The sequence below is a fragment of the Lontra canadensis genome, unplaced genomic scaffold (genome assembly GCF_010015895.1).
Source record: "Lontra canadensis isolate GAN:19392208 unplaced genomic scaffold, GSC_riverotter_1.0 scaffold53, whole genome shotgun sequence".
NCBI classification, from domain to species: domain Eukaryota; kingdom Metazoa; phylum Chordata; class Mammalia; order Carnivora; family Mustelidae; genus Lontra; species Lontra canadensis.
Genome location: NW_022631047.1, coordinates 1,368,080 through 1,384,744, shown reverse-complemented (window position 1 = coordinate 1,384,744; position 16,665 = coordinate 1,368,080). Strand labels below are relative to the sequence as shown.

Below are 16,665 nucleotides of genomic sequence, written 5' to 3'. Positions count from 1 at the left end.
GATAACATGGAAATTATTTAACTCAAGTATAATAATAAAACAAATCAGCATATGTATCAGATATGCTTTTTCTGCCAACACCCCCATCTCCATGGCTTCCTATCAAAAAGAGGACATGGAGAACCTTCTGTGGCTCCTGGGAGTGGGACTCTGGCCTTACCTTGAGGGGAGGGAAGACAAAGGGATGGAAAGGTTAAATGTTATAATAGAGGGTTAATAATATCATATCTAACATAGAGGGATAACCTGGACTGGAAATTAAGAGTGTGGGGTTTACACAGGGGGAAGATTATTCCAGGCTTTAGGGTCATTGCCCAGGTTAGGGGTGTATTTCCTCCTCCTCTTCTCTTTTTTTCAACCTGTACTTCCTGAAACATCCCTACCCCTCCCCCCAGTACATAGGTAGGAGAAGGGTAAGTAGATGGAGGGGAGGGGGCATTCCCTGTAGAAGATTCCAGGTGATATAACCTTGTTTAACCGCCAGTATTTTTTTTCCCCTCTCTCCCCTCCTACAGAAATGGAGGCAAACGACCATTTTAACTTTACTGGCCTTCCCCCTGCACCTGCTGCCTCAGGACTGAAACCCTCTCCCTCCTCAGGGGAGGGCCTCTACACTAACGGGTCTCCCATGAACTTCCCCCAGCAAGGGAAAAGTGAGTGTGAGGGCCACATGGCCTGGGGAGGGAGTGGGCATCATTCCTTTAGAGCAGGTTGATGGGACAAGATTTGGCTCCTCTCTGGGCTAGCTACCTCACAACAGCTCTTTTTCTTGCCAGGTGGGGAGGGAGGAAGTAAGTAAATCCTCAGAACTTCAGCTGCTGGAGAGAAAGCAAGTTTCCAAGAACAGGTTCTAGGGGTTAATGGAAGCAGCATTCTTAGTCTTGACTTAGGTTGGAAGGGGTTAGGAAAACATACTGGCTTTTTCATCTTGGCCTGCTCTTCTGTCACCCCTGTTCCCTGGCTACTGCCAGAGAATGGTGAGATGGCTACTGCTTCCAATAATGACTTCTGGACCTGTGAGAGAGATAAGGGTCCAGCCCTCTGAGAAGCTGTTTTTAAAGGTTGGAGATCTAGGATTGGGGGTGGAGGGATTGGGTGAAGGTTGGGGATGTGTTTGCCTTTTGGTTTGTGTAATAGAGAAGAGGGTAGATACTTGAAGTCTGTGCCACCCCTGTCCTTGAGAGTAGAAGAGTAGAAGATAGGGAGAGAGAGTTTTAATGCTTACCTAGTTCCCTAGAGAGAAACATCTATAATTCCAGACGGGAGTGTTGCTGCCAGGATCAGGTCTTTTCCTGGATTTGGCTTATCAGTTGCTCTGTACATAGTTCTGCCAAGTACTTCTCTAATCTTGCCTGGATTTCAGGTACTTTGTTTGGAAGCAGAGAGAAGCCCAAATGCTTCCCACTTTCCCTCTGGCAGAAAAATACTGCCATAGGCTTATCCTTAACCACCTCTCCCTTCTGTTCTCCCTAAGGGGGTTGCAGATAGATAGAAGCACCTTTATTTCACTGAGGACCCCCTCCCCATCAGTTTCTTTTGTATCTTAGTTCCTTTTATTTGAATTGTCCTCCAGTCCAGGGGTTACCATTGGTGTTGAGAACTGAAGTCTGTAGTACTGATCATGCAGTCATTTTCCCCCTACAATATTACCCTCCAGTTTCTATGCAGAGGGGCCAAGCCCAGCCTTCTGAGTTGGGATCTTGCCGCTGTGGTGACTGCAGATTCTATTCTTAGCCCAGCACAAAGTGCTGGATCTGCATGTGCCAGTGAGGTGGAGGCTGTCCCTTCTGGTGCCACTGCGGGGCCAAACGGGCTCTGGGGTAAGGGGTGCCTGGAGAATTCAGTCATGCCACTCCAAGGGAAGAATTCCTCTAGGGAATGAGGGTGGAGAAGAATGCAAGTCACTATAGGGAGTCTGCAAGCAGCTTCATTTAAAAAAATAAAAAGCCCTGAGCATCAGCAGCAGCCAGCACTCTGCTGGTCGCTCCTGTGGTAGGCCAGGAGAGCTCCCCAGCCCCCTACTCAACAGCCTCAGAAGCAGTTGCTAAGCTTACATCCAGGAGCATCTGGGTTTGGTGTTCTCTGGAGTCTGAAAAGCTATAAATATAGCAGAGGGGGAATCCCCCTCCCCTTCACCTTCCCTTTTTCTAGTCAGTGTTGTTCTTTTGGTAGAAATGGTAGAGTTTCTTGCGTACATATCTGTAACTGACCCTTTTCCCTCTTTCTCTGCCAGGTTTGAATGGGGATGTGAATGTTAATGGCTTATCTACTGTATCTCACACTACTACTTCAGGGATTTTGAATTCTGCTCCCCACTCCTCCAGCACCTCACACCTCCATCACCCCAGCGTGGCCTACGACTGTCTCTGGAACTACTCACAGTACCCATCTGCCAATCCTGGCAGCAACCTCAAGGACCCACCCCTTCTCTCCCAGTTCTCGGGGGGACAATATCCACTCAACGGCATCCTTGGGGGCAGCCGGCAGCCTTCATCCCCAAGTCACAACACTAACCTTCGGGCTGGGAGCCAAGAGTTCTGGGCCAACGGTACCCAGAGTCCCATGGGGCTTAACTTCGATTCACAGGAACTGTATGATTCCTTTCCTGACCAGAATTTTGAGGTGATGCCCAATGGACCCCCTAGTTTTTTCACCTCCCCACAGACTTCTCCTATGTTGGGATCCAGCATCCAGACCTTTGCACCCTCCCAGGAGGTAGGCAGTGGTATCCATCCTAATGAGGCGGCAGAAAAGGAGCTGACATCAGTTGTGGCAGAGAATGGCACTGGCTTGGTAGGCAGCCTGGAGCTGGAAGAAGAGCAGCCAGGTAGGTATAACTATGGGTCTGTGAGCCGGGCTGGGAGAGGAAAAATGGGGCTGTGGGGGGCAGTGACTTTTTGAGGTGAGGAAAACTTGTCTTTCAGCTCTCTGCAGTGGAGGCTGATTTGCATGTTGGTGATTAGCAGAGCCAAGTGGCTGGTGTTTCTGTGGCAGCAGCACCAGCTCGCAAGTGGGAGTGCAAATTATTTCAAGCTCATGCAGAGCTGCTGGCCTGGAGAGGGCAGGTGGGCGAGCCTGAAACAGCCTCAACAGACACCCTGCATCGAGAGGGGCTTCTTCTAAACTAGTGGAAGGGGTTGGGGCATTAGCAGAGGGCATTGAAGCCGATTGGACTTCACTATGGCAAGGCCAGACTGGGCTGCTAAAGCGGGCTGAGCCCTAGTAGTGATTGGCACCTGAAGAAGGGAAGGGAGCAGGCAGAACATACCATTGCTTGTCTGTCGGTTTCCTGTTGTTGTGGTTGTTGTTAGCATTGGTACGTGTGACAGTCCCTCTCCTCTTTTCTCTCAAAATAGATAAATGGTTATAAAATTACAGGATAATTTCTCTGTTTACCACCTGTTCCCCCTGGATAGGGGAAGTACCTAAGAACATGATGCGGTTCTTGTCTCAGACCCTGCTCTCCTTTTCCCTCTCTTTACCGGCTGTAGGATTTTATTGTATTGCTCACTAGAGTATTTTGGTATGATTGGAACCCAACATAGGACTGGTACTTAGACTTACTGAAGAATGAACATCCCACTAGCAAAGACTGACTGCCTACTGTAGCTGAATGAACCAGTTGAAGGCACTGATTATGACTTTTGCTCTTTTCTGGGATTTCCTAGAACTGAAGATATGTGGCTACAATGGCTCTGTCCCTTCTGTGGAATCATTACACCAAGAGGTCTCAGTCTTGGTCCCTGACCCCACAGTGAGCTGCTTAGATGATCCTTCACATCTTCCTGATCAACTGGAAGACACTCCAATCCTCAGTGAAGTCTCTCTGGAGCCCTTCAACCCCCTGGCACCAGGTAGGCTTAGAAGCTGGCTCCCTTCAATTTGTCCATGCAAAAGGTAGCCAGCTTCTATCACCTAGAAGGGATAATAAACCAGGGAAGTATTGAGGAATCCGGGGCATTGGGGCCTCCAGATAATCATGTGGCCAACTACAGTTTCATCCCACTGGCTGACTAGGCCAACTGCACTCTGAGCTGAATTGGTTCATTTCCCAGGTTTTCTCCCAATGTTCCTTTTGGCCAGGAGCCCTGGGCTGTAATAATTCACTGCATAAGGACTTATTACCACACAGTTGGGCTGTTTGGGTTCTAACTATCTCACTAACTGTTGCCAGTGAACAATTACCTTTTACCCCACTGAAATAATAAGAAAGGCCTGTTTTACGATGGATGCTAGAATTTTGTGTTGGTCTGTGGGTTGTTATAGAGCCAATGTTTTTCCCTTCATTTCTGCTTTAAGCTTTTACAATCACTATAGCCTGGTCACTTCACTGTTTCAGGGAGAAAGCTGTAAGATTTCCTTAATTTAACATTAGAAAGAACCCCTCCACACAACGAGGACTAACTAGAGTTGGGATATAGTGAGACCAGTATTTCTTAAATCTTGTTTTCTGATTTTTCCACCTCCTGAAGAGCCAGTGAGTGGAGGACTCTATGGTATAGATGACACGGAGCTGATGGGTGCGGAGGACAAGCTGCCTCTTGAGGACAGCCCTGTGATTTCTGCCCTTGATTGCCCTTCCCTCAATAATGCCACTGCCTTCAGTCTCCTGGCAGATGACAGTCAAACATCAGCCTCTATCTTTGCCAGCCCAACCTCTCCACCTGTCCTTGGAGAGTCTGTCCTGCAAGGTAAGTGAAGAGAGGTAGGATAGAAAGTCTTTGGCCTGAGAAAAGGTGAGAGAACCAGTTCCATAGTTAGGGTATTAAGGGTGGGCGTCTTACTGGGAACTGAGGGGGCTATCGTGGGACTAAAAAAGGCACAGGCTGCTCACTCTGACTTGTCTGCCCTGTGCCCAGAACTTGTGGGACTTGGAGTTTGCAGGAAAAAGGAGGTCAAAGGCGTTACTGGTTCCAGGTAAAAGGTACTTCACACAGTGAACTAGCAGTTTTACCCTTTAACCTTCATGAATGGCTGGGGAGGACAGCCAGAGGCTACTTTCATGTTTTCCACCCTAGGGAAAAGCCCTCTAAGTAACTCTGTTCAGCTTAGTCCAGGTTGACTGAGTAGATTCTCTTGCTCTGTAGGACATCATTTTTCCTTACCTATCTTGTCCCTTTGGATTCTAGATAATAGCTTTGACTTGAATAATGGTAGTGATGCGGAACAGGAAGAAATGGAGACTCAGGCTTCAGACTTCCCACCACCTCTGACCCAGCCAGCCTCTGACCAGTCATCCACTATTCAGCTCCATCCAGCAACTTCACCAGCAGTCCCGTCAACAGCCTCCCCGGCAATCTCCCTGGCAGTTTCGCCAGCAGCCTCCCTGGAAATCTCTCCAGAAGTCTCCCCAGCGGTTTCGCCAGCAGTCTCGGAAATTTCCCCAGTCATCTCCCCAGCAGCCTTCCCAGCTGTCTCTCCAACTTCCTCAGCAGCTCTCCCACCAGTCTCCTCAGAAGTCTCCTTGACAGGCTCCCCAGTGACCTCCCCAAAAGTGTCCCCTGCAGTTTCCCCAGTATCTGTCCTCCCAGCAGCCTCCTCAGCAGATAAGGATGTCAGCACCTTCCCTGAAACCACCACTGACCTGGAAGAGATCACTGGAGAAGGAGTCACTACTTCTGGTAATGGTGAGTGTCCAGATTCTGTTCCATTCCTAGCCGGTTTAAAGAAAAGTTTCTGTCCTGTGTGGCATTTAGCCCTTCACTGGTGGCCTGTTTTCACTTTTGCTTGAATTCTTAAGTTGGGTATCCCCTCTCTTCCTCCCAAGGTGATGTCCTGAGGAGACGTATTGCTACCCCAGAAGAAGTTCGTCTTCCCCTCCAACATGGGTAAATGCTCTAGTTTGCTACATACATTGACCTTGACAAATTTAATGAATGACTCTAGGAAGAAGGGAAGAGAGGTCATCTCCCGAGAGATGGAGAGGAATGGGCTAGGCAAGAATGGATTAAAGGACAGTTATCTGCAATGATAACGCTTGAGGTCCTTAGGCTTTGCTCCTTCTCCCAGGATCTGCCTCCCCTCACCTATTCTTTCCTCATCTTGTGGCCACTCGGATTCTTGCTCCAGGGGCTGTAGCTGTTATCTTTTCCAAACCCAGCTGGTCACCCTAGAGCTCAGATATCCAAATTAGCTGACTTATTTTATATGCTTAGAGAAGGGATAACAGTGAGTTGCGGGGTCCGCTCAGTCCTGATGAATTGGGATTTTTTTTTTCTTTTCTTTTCTTTTTTTTAATGCTCTTTGGAGAGGTAAGGACAGGAACAGTATGTGACCAGAATGAGCATGCCGGTTGACACCAAGGGCCTCCTAAGAATATGACTGCCTTCCTGATTGTCCCCACCCCCACCCCTCTAGGCTACTTGTGGTCACCAAGTCTGAGTCCTGCTTAACGTTTTGAGAGAAAGATAAGGCTTAGTCTTAGAATAATCTGTTTCTTAGAACATAGAGTTCCTTACTAAACCTTGGCCTGCAAAGTCATTTTATGGAGTCAGCAGCAAGTTTACTCTTCTGCTTTCGTCCCCACCCTCTGTCTTTTCTGCTTTTATTTCCTCAAGTCTTCATCGCCTTCATCCTCTTCACTGGAAACCCAGCTATTGCCTTGAATGGCATCAGGGAGGGGGTTCCTGGCTGCTCATCACACTGACTTTGTAAAAAGGCAGGGTGAAGGTCTTTCTGGCCTGTGCATTTTTATGTATTGCTCCCCCTCCCCAGGCCCCGAGGGATTTGTACAGCTCCTGCCTGCCTTCCAGCCAAGCTTGTGTCTCATGCTGTGTTTGCATCTACATGCAGTTCTAGTAGATAGATTCTGGGAGGGTCATCTCTGTGGGCTTGGCTCCTGGGTTGGCTTGACCATGGGTAGGGGTGTGACCTGGCGGCAGGGCCCGTGTGCTTCTCTGGCAGGTGGCGGAGAGAGGTGCGCATCAAGAAGGGCAGCCACCGATGGCAGGGGGAGACATGGTATTATGGTCCCTGTGGGAAGAGGATGAAACAGTTTCCAGAAGTGATCAAGGTAATGTAGCTTTCATGGGCATCTTAACGGAAACGCAGACACCTTTCTTGGGCCCAGTGGCAACAGGCTACCATTTTCTGCTCTTTGGGCTGTTCTGTTTGTGCTCTTGTTGGACAAAGGCATGATAGGGCTGTGACTTCATCAATCAATGCCACTTTGCCTCCTCCTTTTAGTACCTGAGCCGCAACGTGGTACACAATGTCCGTCGTGAGCACTTCAGTTTCAGTCCCCGTATGCCTGTTGGAGATTTCTTTGAAGAGAGAGACACGCCAGAGGTGCACATCCCAGGGTTAAATACACTTTTGTTTCTGAGAAAGAGTTGGTGGGGAGGCTGTAGCTTCTTGTGCGGTTTGGAGGTTCTGGGACATTGAATGATTAAGAGGCTATTGTGGCTTGCACCCTCACGTTGTAATAGTTTTCTTCGTTACCTTAGGGCTTGCAGTGGGTACAGCTTTCAGCAGAGGAGATCCCATCCAGGATTCAGGCAATTACTGGGAAACGGGGCCGACCTCGAAACACTGAGAAGGCCAAGACTAAGGAAGTCCCCAAGGTGAAACGGGGACGAGGTCGGCCACCCAAGGTCAAAATCGCTGAGCTGCTGAATAAGACAGATAACCGCCTCCTAAAGAAACTGGAGGCCCAAGGTACACCGATGTCTCTTATTTTAGGATTCTGCTTGCTCTGTGAAGTATTGGAAATGTGGTTTTATTTTTTACTATTTTTTTTTAAGATTTTATTTATTTATTAGAGTGAGAGAGCATGAGCAGAGGGAGAGGGAAAGGGAGAAGCACACTCCCCACTGAGCAGGGAGCCCAAATCCCCTCCTGATTCCAGGACCCTGAGATCATAACCTGAGCTAAAGGCAGATCCTTAACCCACTGAGCCACCTGGATGCCCCTGAAGTTTTGGAAATGTTGAGGAATTACTAATGCCTTGGTTTCCCACGAACATGACTGACATTAATTATCTGGGCAGAATGAATCTGAATCACCTTCCCCTCTTTAGAAAGCAGTACCACCCTCCCAGCATTTTTGTGGTACTTCAACAACTTGTTTCCTTAAATTGCTCTAACTGGTGGAGCCTTGGGAGGTTTCCAGATGTTGATAGGAGAAGAGAGGGCTTCCGTGTCCTTTCCTATCATCTTTCAGCAACTTGGCTTGTTGGTTTGGGTTGTGCACTTTGACCATACTCATTGCTACCATCATGGAGGTTCAGAATTCACATCTGAATCCAAAGATAATTGACACCGTTTTAATGGGTAGACAGGTAGTAAATGTGTAATTTTTCAGCGAATATTACATTTACCCTTATATAGTGAAAAAATTTGAAAAAAATTGGCATCTTCTGACTCCTATTCAGAATCTTCTGATTCCTATTCTGAGTTCCAGCTCAGAGTTCCAGCTCTGCCACATTCTGACCATATGACCTGGAGCAAGGCTTTTATACTTTACTAGAAGTCTATGCTGGGTTATCTGTAGATAGTAGATCTATTTAGAGGGTTGCTCTATGGACATGGTGGTGGTGGTGTGTCCATGCCAGAAGAGAATAAGTACTATCCTATCAAAAACATCAGTTCTAAAACACTGTATTATTTTCAAAAAGCAGAGAAATTTTTATATTTTTTGGTAGAGCAAGGCATAAGAGCTGAGCATAAACAATGTCAGTGTTGATCCGATTCTACTGAGGTGTCCATTATTTGAGCTCTTTCTTTCTGGCACATTCTTTTTAATTGGTGCTTTCAACTTTGGAGACCACCCTTTTTCCCTGGCAGTTTGGTTTTGTTTTCTTTCTCTGCTCTGAAATCAGTCTGTGGGTTGCTCCCTCTGCTGGGTAGCCTGGGAGAGAGACAGGTTACAAGGCTGTTCTGCCATTGTGTCCTCTAAGAGCCCTTCTAAAGGAGTCAAATCTGTTCCAGGGGCTGGGACTTCTGGGCAGGAGATTTTTGAGTTCTTTGTGCTACCCCACAGCAGGTGTCTCTTCAACATTTTTCTCCCCAACATTTTATTATGTATACCAAAAAACGAAACTAGATTCTTCAGAGAGCTGCTTAGGGAAGTGAGCTTTGTGACAGGCGTGTGCTGCTCTGAATGCCGGAGATCAGTCTGCCTTACTCTTCATTTTTCTTTCTGCCCTACAGAAACACTGAATGAGGAGGATAAAGCAAAGATGAGTAAAATCAAGAAGAAGATGAAGCAGAAGGTACGAGGAGAATGTCAGTCTACTATCCAAGGGCAGGTGAGGGACATCAGAGAGATTATACAGCGGGTTAACTTTTCCTACCGTTGGCTTCATCATCTCTTCTTCCTTCTCACACATTTGCCACCTTCCCATCTCCCCACCTCCCCCCCATGTGGCAGCGTACCTTCTTCATTACCTGGAATTGGGGGGGATGGGTCTGATTTAGAGAATTGGGCTTGTTCAAGAATCATGTGGGCATCTCCAGGGTGAGAGAATTGATCCATTGCCAACCCCTCATCCCATCTCTCACCTCTCCTCCCCAGCACCCTTGTCTGTTTTTTAATCCTAGCCCAAGCAGAGATGCTTTCAGAGTTTGAGGAGAAATGACTTCCCTTATGGTTTACAGGCCAGAAACAAGCGGAAACAAGAGACCAAGAGCTTAAAGCAGAAGGAAGCTAAGAAGAAATCCAAGGTAGGTGCATGTTCACACAAGTATAACTTTGAAGTCACCAAACTGATTTTGCAAGACATGTGTGAGTTGGTCTTGTTTTATAGCCACGCTTTTGGGCTCTCAGGTGGGAGGAGGGGGACCAGGGAAGGGTGGTGACTGGAATCTTTATGGAATGTTTCATCCCTCTCTCCTTTGGGTGAGTAGGCTGAGAAGGAGAAGGTAAAGACAAAGCAGGAAAAACTGAAGGAAAAAGTGAAAAGGGAGAAGAAGGAGAAAGTAAAAATGAAGGAAAAGGAGGAAGTGGCCAAAGGCAAGTCAGCCTGTAAAGCTGATAAAACGCTGGCCATGCAGAGGCGATTGGAGGAGCGGCAGAGGCAACAGATGATCTTGGAGGAGATGAAGAAGCCCACGGAGGACATGTGTCTGACTGATCACCAGGTAGTAAGGGGAGAGTAACAGGTCCTGGGTCCCTGGGTCCTGGAGGGCCAGTTACGAAGATATTGCCACTAAAAGAAGAACCTCCTAGATACCCAGACGGTTGCCTTCGGGTGTGTCTGACAGCCCTACCGCTTTCATTCTTACAGCCCCTACCTGACTTCTCCCGCATCCCTGGTCTGATCCTACCCAGTGGGGCCTTCTCAGACTGCTTGACCATCGTGGAATTCCTGCACAGCTTTGGCAAGGTGCTAGGCTTTGACCCTGCCAAAGATGTACCCAGCCTGGGGGTCCTGCAGGAGGGACTCCTGTGTCAAGGCGACAGCCTGGGTGAGGTGCAGGATCTGCTGGTGCGGCTCCTGAAGGCGGCGCTCTATGATCCCGGCCTGCCCTCTTACTGTCAGGTGAGGGCCTTCCCCAGGCGGGTCGGGAGTGCCTGGGATCCGGGGCTGTGTCTCAGGTGTGCTTTCTCTCTAAGTTAAAAGTCTTTCCCTGAACTGATCAGGACAAGTGAAAGGAGATCCGGTTTCTTCCTATTTCTGTTTTCCTTATATTTTTTCCCCTTTTGTTTTTCTTCCTCACTTCCTGCTTATTTTGTTCATTTTCCCTTATTTTACTCCTTTTCTTTTGTACTTTCCCTTTGTCTTTTCTCATAATTTGTTAGCACTTTTCATTCTTTTCTCTTTTCACCCTAGTCTCTCCTAGTGTATTTTCTTGTTCCAGATTCACCCAGCCTGTGTTGTTCCACTTTTTCTCCTAACTTCCATTCTGCTCTCCTTCAAACAGTCCTTAAAGATCTTGGGGGAGAAGGTGTCCGAGATCCCACTGACAAGAGACAATGTGTCTGAGATCCTGCGCTGCTTCCTCATGGCATATGGAGTGGAGCCTGCCCTCTGTGACAGCCTGCGCACCCAGCCTTTTCAGGCCCAGCCCCCGCAACAGAAAGCTGCTGTCTTGGCCTTCCTTGTGCATGAGCTCAATGGCTCAACCCTCATCATCAAGTGAGAGTCTAGGGTGACGGTTACTGTATGCCTTGGGCAGAATGGGAGGGAGAAGGGTTTAGCCATCCAGAAGTCCTGGCGGTGATGTGTGTGCACTGCCGTGCTCTGGAGATGCTAGATGGACTCGTGAACTGGATCTTAGTACTTCCCTGGGGGAGAATCTAAGCCTTCTTCTGCCATTTATCCAGCCTCAGCCCTAGAATGAAAGTACCATTCAGCTACAGCCCCTTTACCCTTGAGCCTCCCTTCTTTTTTGTTTGTACTACCACTTCTTCCTCAAAATCTCATAACCTGTTCCTCTGCAGTGAGATCGACAAGACTCTGGAGAGTATGTCCAGCTACAGGAAAAACAAGTGGATTGTTGAAGGCCGGCTCCGGAGGTAGGAATGGGACAGAGGGTAGGACCTAGAGAGGAGAGAAGGCAGAAAGGGTGAAACATAGCCAGAGCTTGCGCCTGGAACAGATGCCTGTAGCCTCCCCGCTGAGTTGGGACCTTACCCCAGGGCTCAGGATGGTTTAGATTCCAGGTGCTCCTTTTGTGGCAGTCTCTCCTGTTCCTCACCAGTTTTCCCCTTCATCTGTTTTAAGACTAAAAACTGCTCTGGCCAAGCGAACTGGGCGGCCTGAGGTAGAGATGCAAGGGCCAGAAGAGGGCCTGGGGCGGAGGCGTAGCTCTCGCATCATGGAGGAGACCAGTGGTATGGAAGAAGACGACGAGGAAGAGACTGTAGCGACTGTCCATGGCCGTAGGGGTCGAAGAGATGGAGAGGTACTAGCCCCACACTGAGGACAGTGGGAGTTGGAAATCGGTTCTCTTTCTTGAATCGAATAATTCTCTTTCATTGTTCATTTGTTTCTTCTCCAGGTTGATGCCATAGCATCAAGCATCCCAGAGCTAGAGCGCCAGATAGAAAAACTGAGCAAGGTACTGTGCTTCTGACCTCCCAGGAGGTAGAGATGTGGGCTGGGAGAGAATTTATCACCTTGTGAGTTGGGCCCCAGATGATACCAATTTTATAGGGAAGCTGAGAGCCATTACCCAACCCATATACTGGACGGAGTCACTCCTTGGAAATGTATTTTTTACTCCTCTTTCCACTGCCTACTCAGCGTCAGCTCTTCTTTCGAAAAAAGCTACTTCACTCATCCCAGATGCTTCGGGCAGTCTCCTTGGGTCAGGACCGCTACAGACGCCGCTACTGGGTGTTGCCCTATTTGGCTGGTATCTTTGTGGAAGGAGCAGAGGAGAGCTTAGGTAGGTGTTTCATGGGAGCCTGAATTGAGTCCTGTCTATCAGAATTAACCAGTTCCTTTTTCTCTGTCTAGTCTTCTTGGGTTTCTTTCATTTTATGAGAATCATTGTGGCATTGTGGTTAACAGAACAGACTCTAGGGTGAGACTTCCCACCTGCTGTATGCTTCAGTGTCTTCATTTATACAGTGGGGATGATAACAGTGGGTCTACCTCATTGGGCTGTTGAGAGGATTAGGATGAGTTAATACTCTTAGGAGAATGTTTAACATCTTTTTTTTTTTTTTCCTAAAGATTTTATTTATTTATTTGACACAGAAAGAGACAGTGAGAGCAGGAACACAAGCAGGGGTAGCTGAAGAGGGAGAAGCAGGCTTCCCACTGGGCAGGGACTCCGATGCAGGGCTGGATCCCAGGACCCTGGGATCATGACTTGAGCTGAAGACAGACGCTTAATGACTGAGCCACCCAGGCGCACCATCTGTCTGGTTCTTTTTTTTTTTTTTTTAAGTTTTTAAAAAATTTATTTATGACAGAGAGAGAGATCACAAGAAGGCAGAGAGGCAGGCAGAGGGGGATGGGGAGGCAGGCTCCCCGCTGAGCAGAGAGCCTGATGCGGGGCTCCCATCCCAGGACCCTGAGATCATGACCTGAACTGAAGGCAGAGGCTCAACCCACTGAGCCACCCAGGCGCCCCTATCTGGTTCTTACTAAACGTTAGCGTATGATTATGCTGCTGCTTCTGATTACTTAGGAGAATAGTGTTTCCTTCCCTGATGCTTTGTTCAGTGGGACAATTCTGTTCTCAATTGAATCTCAAAAGGGGGGTTTAAGTCCAAGAGACAAAGAAAATGTATATCCTACATTTGTACATCCTCTTTCCTTCCCCTTGTATCTGTGTATGTTTCAAACCCTTCACTTCTTTTTACAGTTCCTGAGGATGTGATTAAACAGGAAACGGACTCCTTAAAAGTGACAGCCCATCCAGCACCCAGCCCAGCCCCCTTCTCCCTGAAGAAGGAGTTAGGTGGCTCCGGAACCTCTGCCAGTACTCCTGCCCGGGCCCGAGGCCGACCTCGGAAAACTAAGCCTGGGTCTCTGCAACCTAGGCACCTGAAATCCCCTGGCCAGGGCCAGGGTTCTGAACAGCCCAGTGCCCAGCTTCAGCCTGAGATTCAGCCCCATCCTCAACTTCAGGCTCAGCCCCAGCTCCAGCCTCAACCCCAGCTTCAGCTTCATCCTCAGCCCCAAAATGGGTTTCTGGAGCCAGAAGGCTCCCCCTTGTCCCTGGGTCAGAGCCAGCATGACCTTAGCCAGTCAGCTTTCCTGTCTTGGCTGAGCCAGACTCAGAGCCATGGCTCCCTGTTGAGCAGCTCAGTCCTCACACCTGACAGCAGCCCTGGAAAACTGGACCCAACCCCATCACAGCCCTTGGAGGAGCCAGAGCCTAATGAGGCAGAGCCCATCCCTGATTCTCCAGCTCCCTGGTTTAGTTTAGCCCAGATGCCTTGCAATGCTGCCCCTACACCACCCCCAGCAGTTTCTGAGGACCAGCCTACTCTCTCCCCTCAGCAACCTGCCTCCTCCAAGCCAGTAAGTAGCCAGAAATCTTCGGATGCAATTGACTTCATCTTGGTACAGGCTCCACTGCCTGTGAAAAATCCCGCAAATGCCCTCATCTTGTGTTTCTTCTCACAGATGAGTCGACCCAGTGTGGCCAACCCCTGTTCTCCAGTACAGCTCTCTTCTACCCCCTTGCCTGGGATGGCCTCTAAGAGGCGAACAGGAGACCCTGGGGGCACATCACAGAGTCTCACAGGGGCAGGACAGCCAAAACGGAGAGGGAGACCCCCCAGTAAGTTCTTCAAACAGATGGAACAGCGTTATCTAACCCAGCTGACAGCCCAGCCTGTCCCCCCTGGTGAGTGCCCTTGAGGAGGCATGGGGTAAGAGTGGCAACAGATACAGGCCATGGGATTCATAGCTGTTGCCCACTCCCCACCCCACATGTGTGAACTCTTCACAGAGATGTGCTCTGGCTGGTGGTGCATCCAAGATCCTGAGACCCTGGATGCTACCCTCAAGGCCCTGCACCCCCGAGGCATCCGAGAAAAGGCACTTCACAAACACCTCAACAAGCACAGGGACTTCTTACAGGAAGTCTGCCTACGGCCCTCCACTGGTAAGATAAGCACTTTGACCCTGCCTGAGTTAAAGAGCCCAGGGGTAAAATACTGAACTGCTGCTGTCTCATTGATGGGCCTTTCCCTCTGCCTTCTGTGTTCTCAGACCCCATCTTTGAGCCTAGTCAGCTACCTGCCTTTCAAGAGGGGATTATGAGCTGGTCCCCCAAAGAGAAGACCTATGAGACAGACCTGGCTGTGCTTCAGTGGGTAGAGGAGCTGGAACAACGGGTTATCCTCTCTGATCTGCAGATTCGGGTACACTGGGATTGGCACTGGGTAGGAAGTAGTTGGGGGAGACGGTCATCTCTTGTACTCAGTTAAGAAAAACCCTGGGTCCCCACTTAATTAGTGGCCTCTTGTGACGCTAGGTTTTTTTCTTTTTTTCCTTTACAATGAGTTTTATTCCTCTCTCCCATCTGTAGGGCTGGACATGTCCCAGCCCAGACTCTACTCGTGAAGACTTGGCCTACTGTGAGCATCTGCCTGACTCCCAGGAGGATATCACCTGGCGAGGTCGAGGTAGGGAAGGACTGGCACCCCAGCGTAAAAGCACCAACCCGCTGGACCTGGCTGTGATGCGCTTGGCTGCTCTGGAGCAGAATGTGGAGCGGCGGTATCTCCGGGAGCCCCTCTGGCCAGCTCATGAGGTTGTGCTGGAGAAGGCCTTGCTCAGCACGCCCAGTGGTGCCCCCCAGTGCACCACTACAGAGATGTGAGCACCCACCCCCATTCTTGGTCTTGGGGAGAAGGGATACATTTAATGGATCCTGCTCCTCATCCAAAGATCACCCTCTTTCTCTCCATCATCCCCCCCGACCCCAGATCCTATGAGATCACTCCTCGAATTCGGGCCTGGCGGCAGACGCTTGAGCGGTGCCGGAGTGCAGCGCAGGTGTGCTTGTGCCTAGGCCAGCTGGAGAGGTCCATTGCCTGGGAGAAGTCGGTCAACAAAGTGGTAAGAGGACGGGGAGAGCCTGGGAAGGCTGAGAGGGCAGCCAGCTCAGTGGGGGAGTGGGGTCACAGAGGCTTGAGGGCTCACCTTGCCTCCTATACCCTTGGCCTAGACCTGTCTCGTCTGCCGGAAGGGTGACAATGATGAGTTTCTTCTGCTTTGTGATGGATGTGACCGTGGCTGCCACATTTACTGCCATCGGCCCAAGATGGAGGCTGTCCCAGAAGGAGATTGGTTCTGTGCAGTATGTTTGGCGCAGGTAAGGCTTCTGCTTTCTTATTCTCACTCCCAAGCAGAAGTCAGAGGTTTTCTTTCTCATCCCATTTGTCACCAGTCCTACAGTTAGCAGCACTTCCTACCATGCCTCAGTGTCCCCTTGGAAAGAGCTCCAGGGTAGATGTTGGGTTCTGGTCCTTCTTGGGACAAGTCACTTAAATTCTGTGGCCTTACTTGCTTCTATATGGGGGAATGATTGTATTTTCCCTTTTACCTTCCTTATTGGATTGTGTGAGTAGATGCACATGCTGGCCAATGCGTGGAAGTATTTTAAAACCTCAGTCACGCTTAGATGGATAGGGATGGTAATGATCTGGAGGGCCAGCAGAGTACATCTCCAGCTGTTACTGATCTCACCCTTCTCCTATCCTCAGCAGGTAGAAGGAGGATTCACTCAGAAGCCTGGTTTCCCAAAACGAGGCCAGAAGCGGAAAAACAGTTATGAGCTGAACTTCCCGGAGGGTGATGGCCGCCGACGCCGGGTACTCTCCAGGGGCCGAGAGAGCCCAGCAGTGCCTCGGTACTCAGAAGAAGGGCTGTCCCCCTCGAAGCGGCGGCGATTCTCCATGCGGAACCACCACAGTGATCTCACGTTTTGCGAGTGAGTTGAATGAATTCTGGATACAACTGGCTCTGCCTTTGCCAGAGTAAGGGCTGAGAGGGGTCAGTGGATTTGCTTCCTGAGATGCAGCCATCCCTTCCCTTTAATGACAGGATTATCTTGATGGAGATGGAGTCCCATGACGCAGCCTGGCCATTCCTGGAGCCCGTGAACCCACGTTTGGTGAGCGGGTACCGGCGCATCATCAAAAACCCAATGGATTTTTCCACCATGCGGGAGCGGCTGCTCCGGGGAGGGTAAGTAGACATTAGCATGTCTCCTGGCTCTTGGGTTGCTTCTGTGACTCTCCCAGCCCCAGCCC

The 16,665-nt window shown here is 49.5% G+C and overlaps 1 protein-coding gene across 5 annotated transcripts in view; it reads left to right on the top strand.

Moving 5' to 3' along the window:
* Positions 1-16,665, top strand: part of BAZ2A (bromodomain adjacent to zinc finger domain 2A) — a 32,373-nt gene that overhangs the window by 14,499 nt on the left and 1,209 nt on the right. For 2 of the 5 annotated variants that reach the window (XM_032874494.1, XM_032874495.1), the window contains 27 exons: positions 516-653; positions 2,234-2,827; positions 3,669-3,854; positions 4,473-4,691; positions 5,130-5,627; positions 5,768-5,828; positions 6,904-7,012; positions 7,186-7,287; positions 7,446-7,656; positions 9,150-9,247; positions 9,597-9,662; positions 9,846-10,079; positions 10,226-10,480; positions 10,863-11,077; positions 11,383-11,457; positions 11,666-11,846; positions 11,943-12,002; positions 12,188-12,332; positions 13,260-13,921; positions 14,027-14,249; positions 14,355-14,510; positions 14,618-14,769; positions 14,937-15,226; positions 15,337-15,469; positions 15,579-15,725; positions 16,117-16,343; positions 16,457-16,600. In XM_032874494.1, the coding sequence (XP_032730385.1) occupies positions 518-653; positions 2,234-2,827; positions 3,669-3,854; positions 4,473-4,691; positions 5,130-5,627; positions 5,768-5,828; positions 6,904-7,012; positions 7,186-7,287; positions 7,446-7,656; positions 9,150-9,247; positions 9,597-9,662; positions 9,846-10,079; positions 10,226-10,480; positions 10,863-11,077; positions 11,383-11,457; positions 11,666-11,846; positions 11,943-12,002; positions 12,188-12,332; positions 13,260-13,921; positions 14,027-14,249; positions 14,355-14,510; positions 14,618-14,769; positions 14,937-15,226; positions 15,337-15,469; positions 15,579-15,725; positions 16,117-16,343; positions 16,457-16,600 (5,579 nt within the window). In that variant the 5' untranslated portion in view covers positions 516-517. The remainder of the gene's footprint in view (positions 1-515; positions 654-2,233; positions 2,828-3,668; positions 3,855-4,472; positions 4,692-5,129; positions 5,628-5,767; positions 5,829-6,903; positions 7,013-7,185; positions 7,288-7,445; positions 7,657-9,149; positions 9,248-9,596; positions 9,663-9,845; positions 10,080-10,225; positions 10,481-10,862; positions 11,078-11,382; positions 11,458-11,665; positions 11,847-11,942; positions 12,003-12,187; positions 12,333-13,259; positions 13,922-14,026; positions 14,250-14,354; positions 14,511-14,617; positions 14,770-14,936; positions 15,227-15,336; positions 15,470-15,578; positions 15,726-16,116; positions 16,344-16,456; positions 16,601-16,665) is intronic. The other 3 variants (XM_032874497.1, XM_032874496.1, XM_032874498.1) reach the window with 3 other exon arrangements.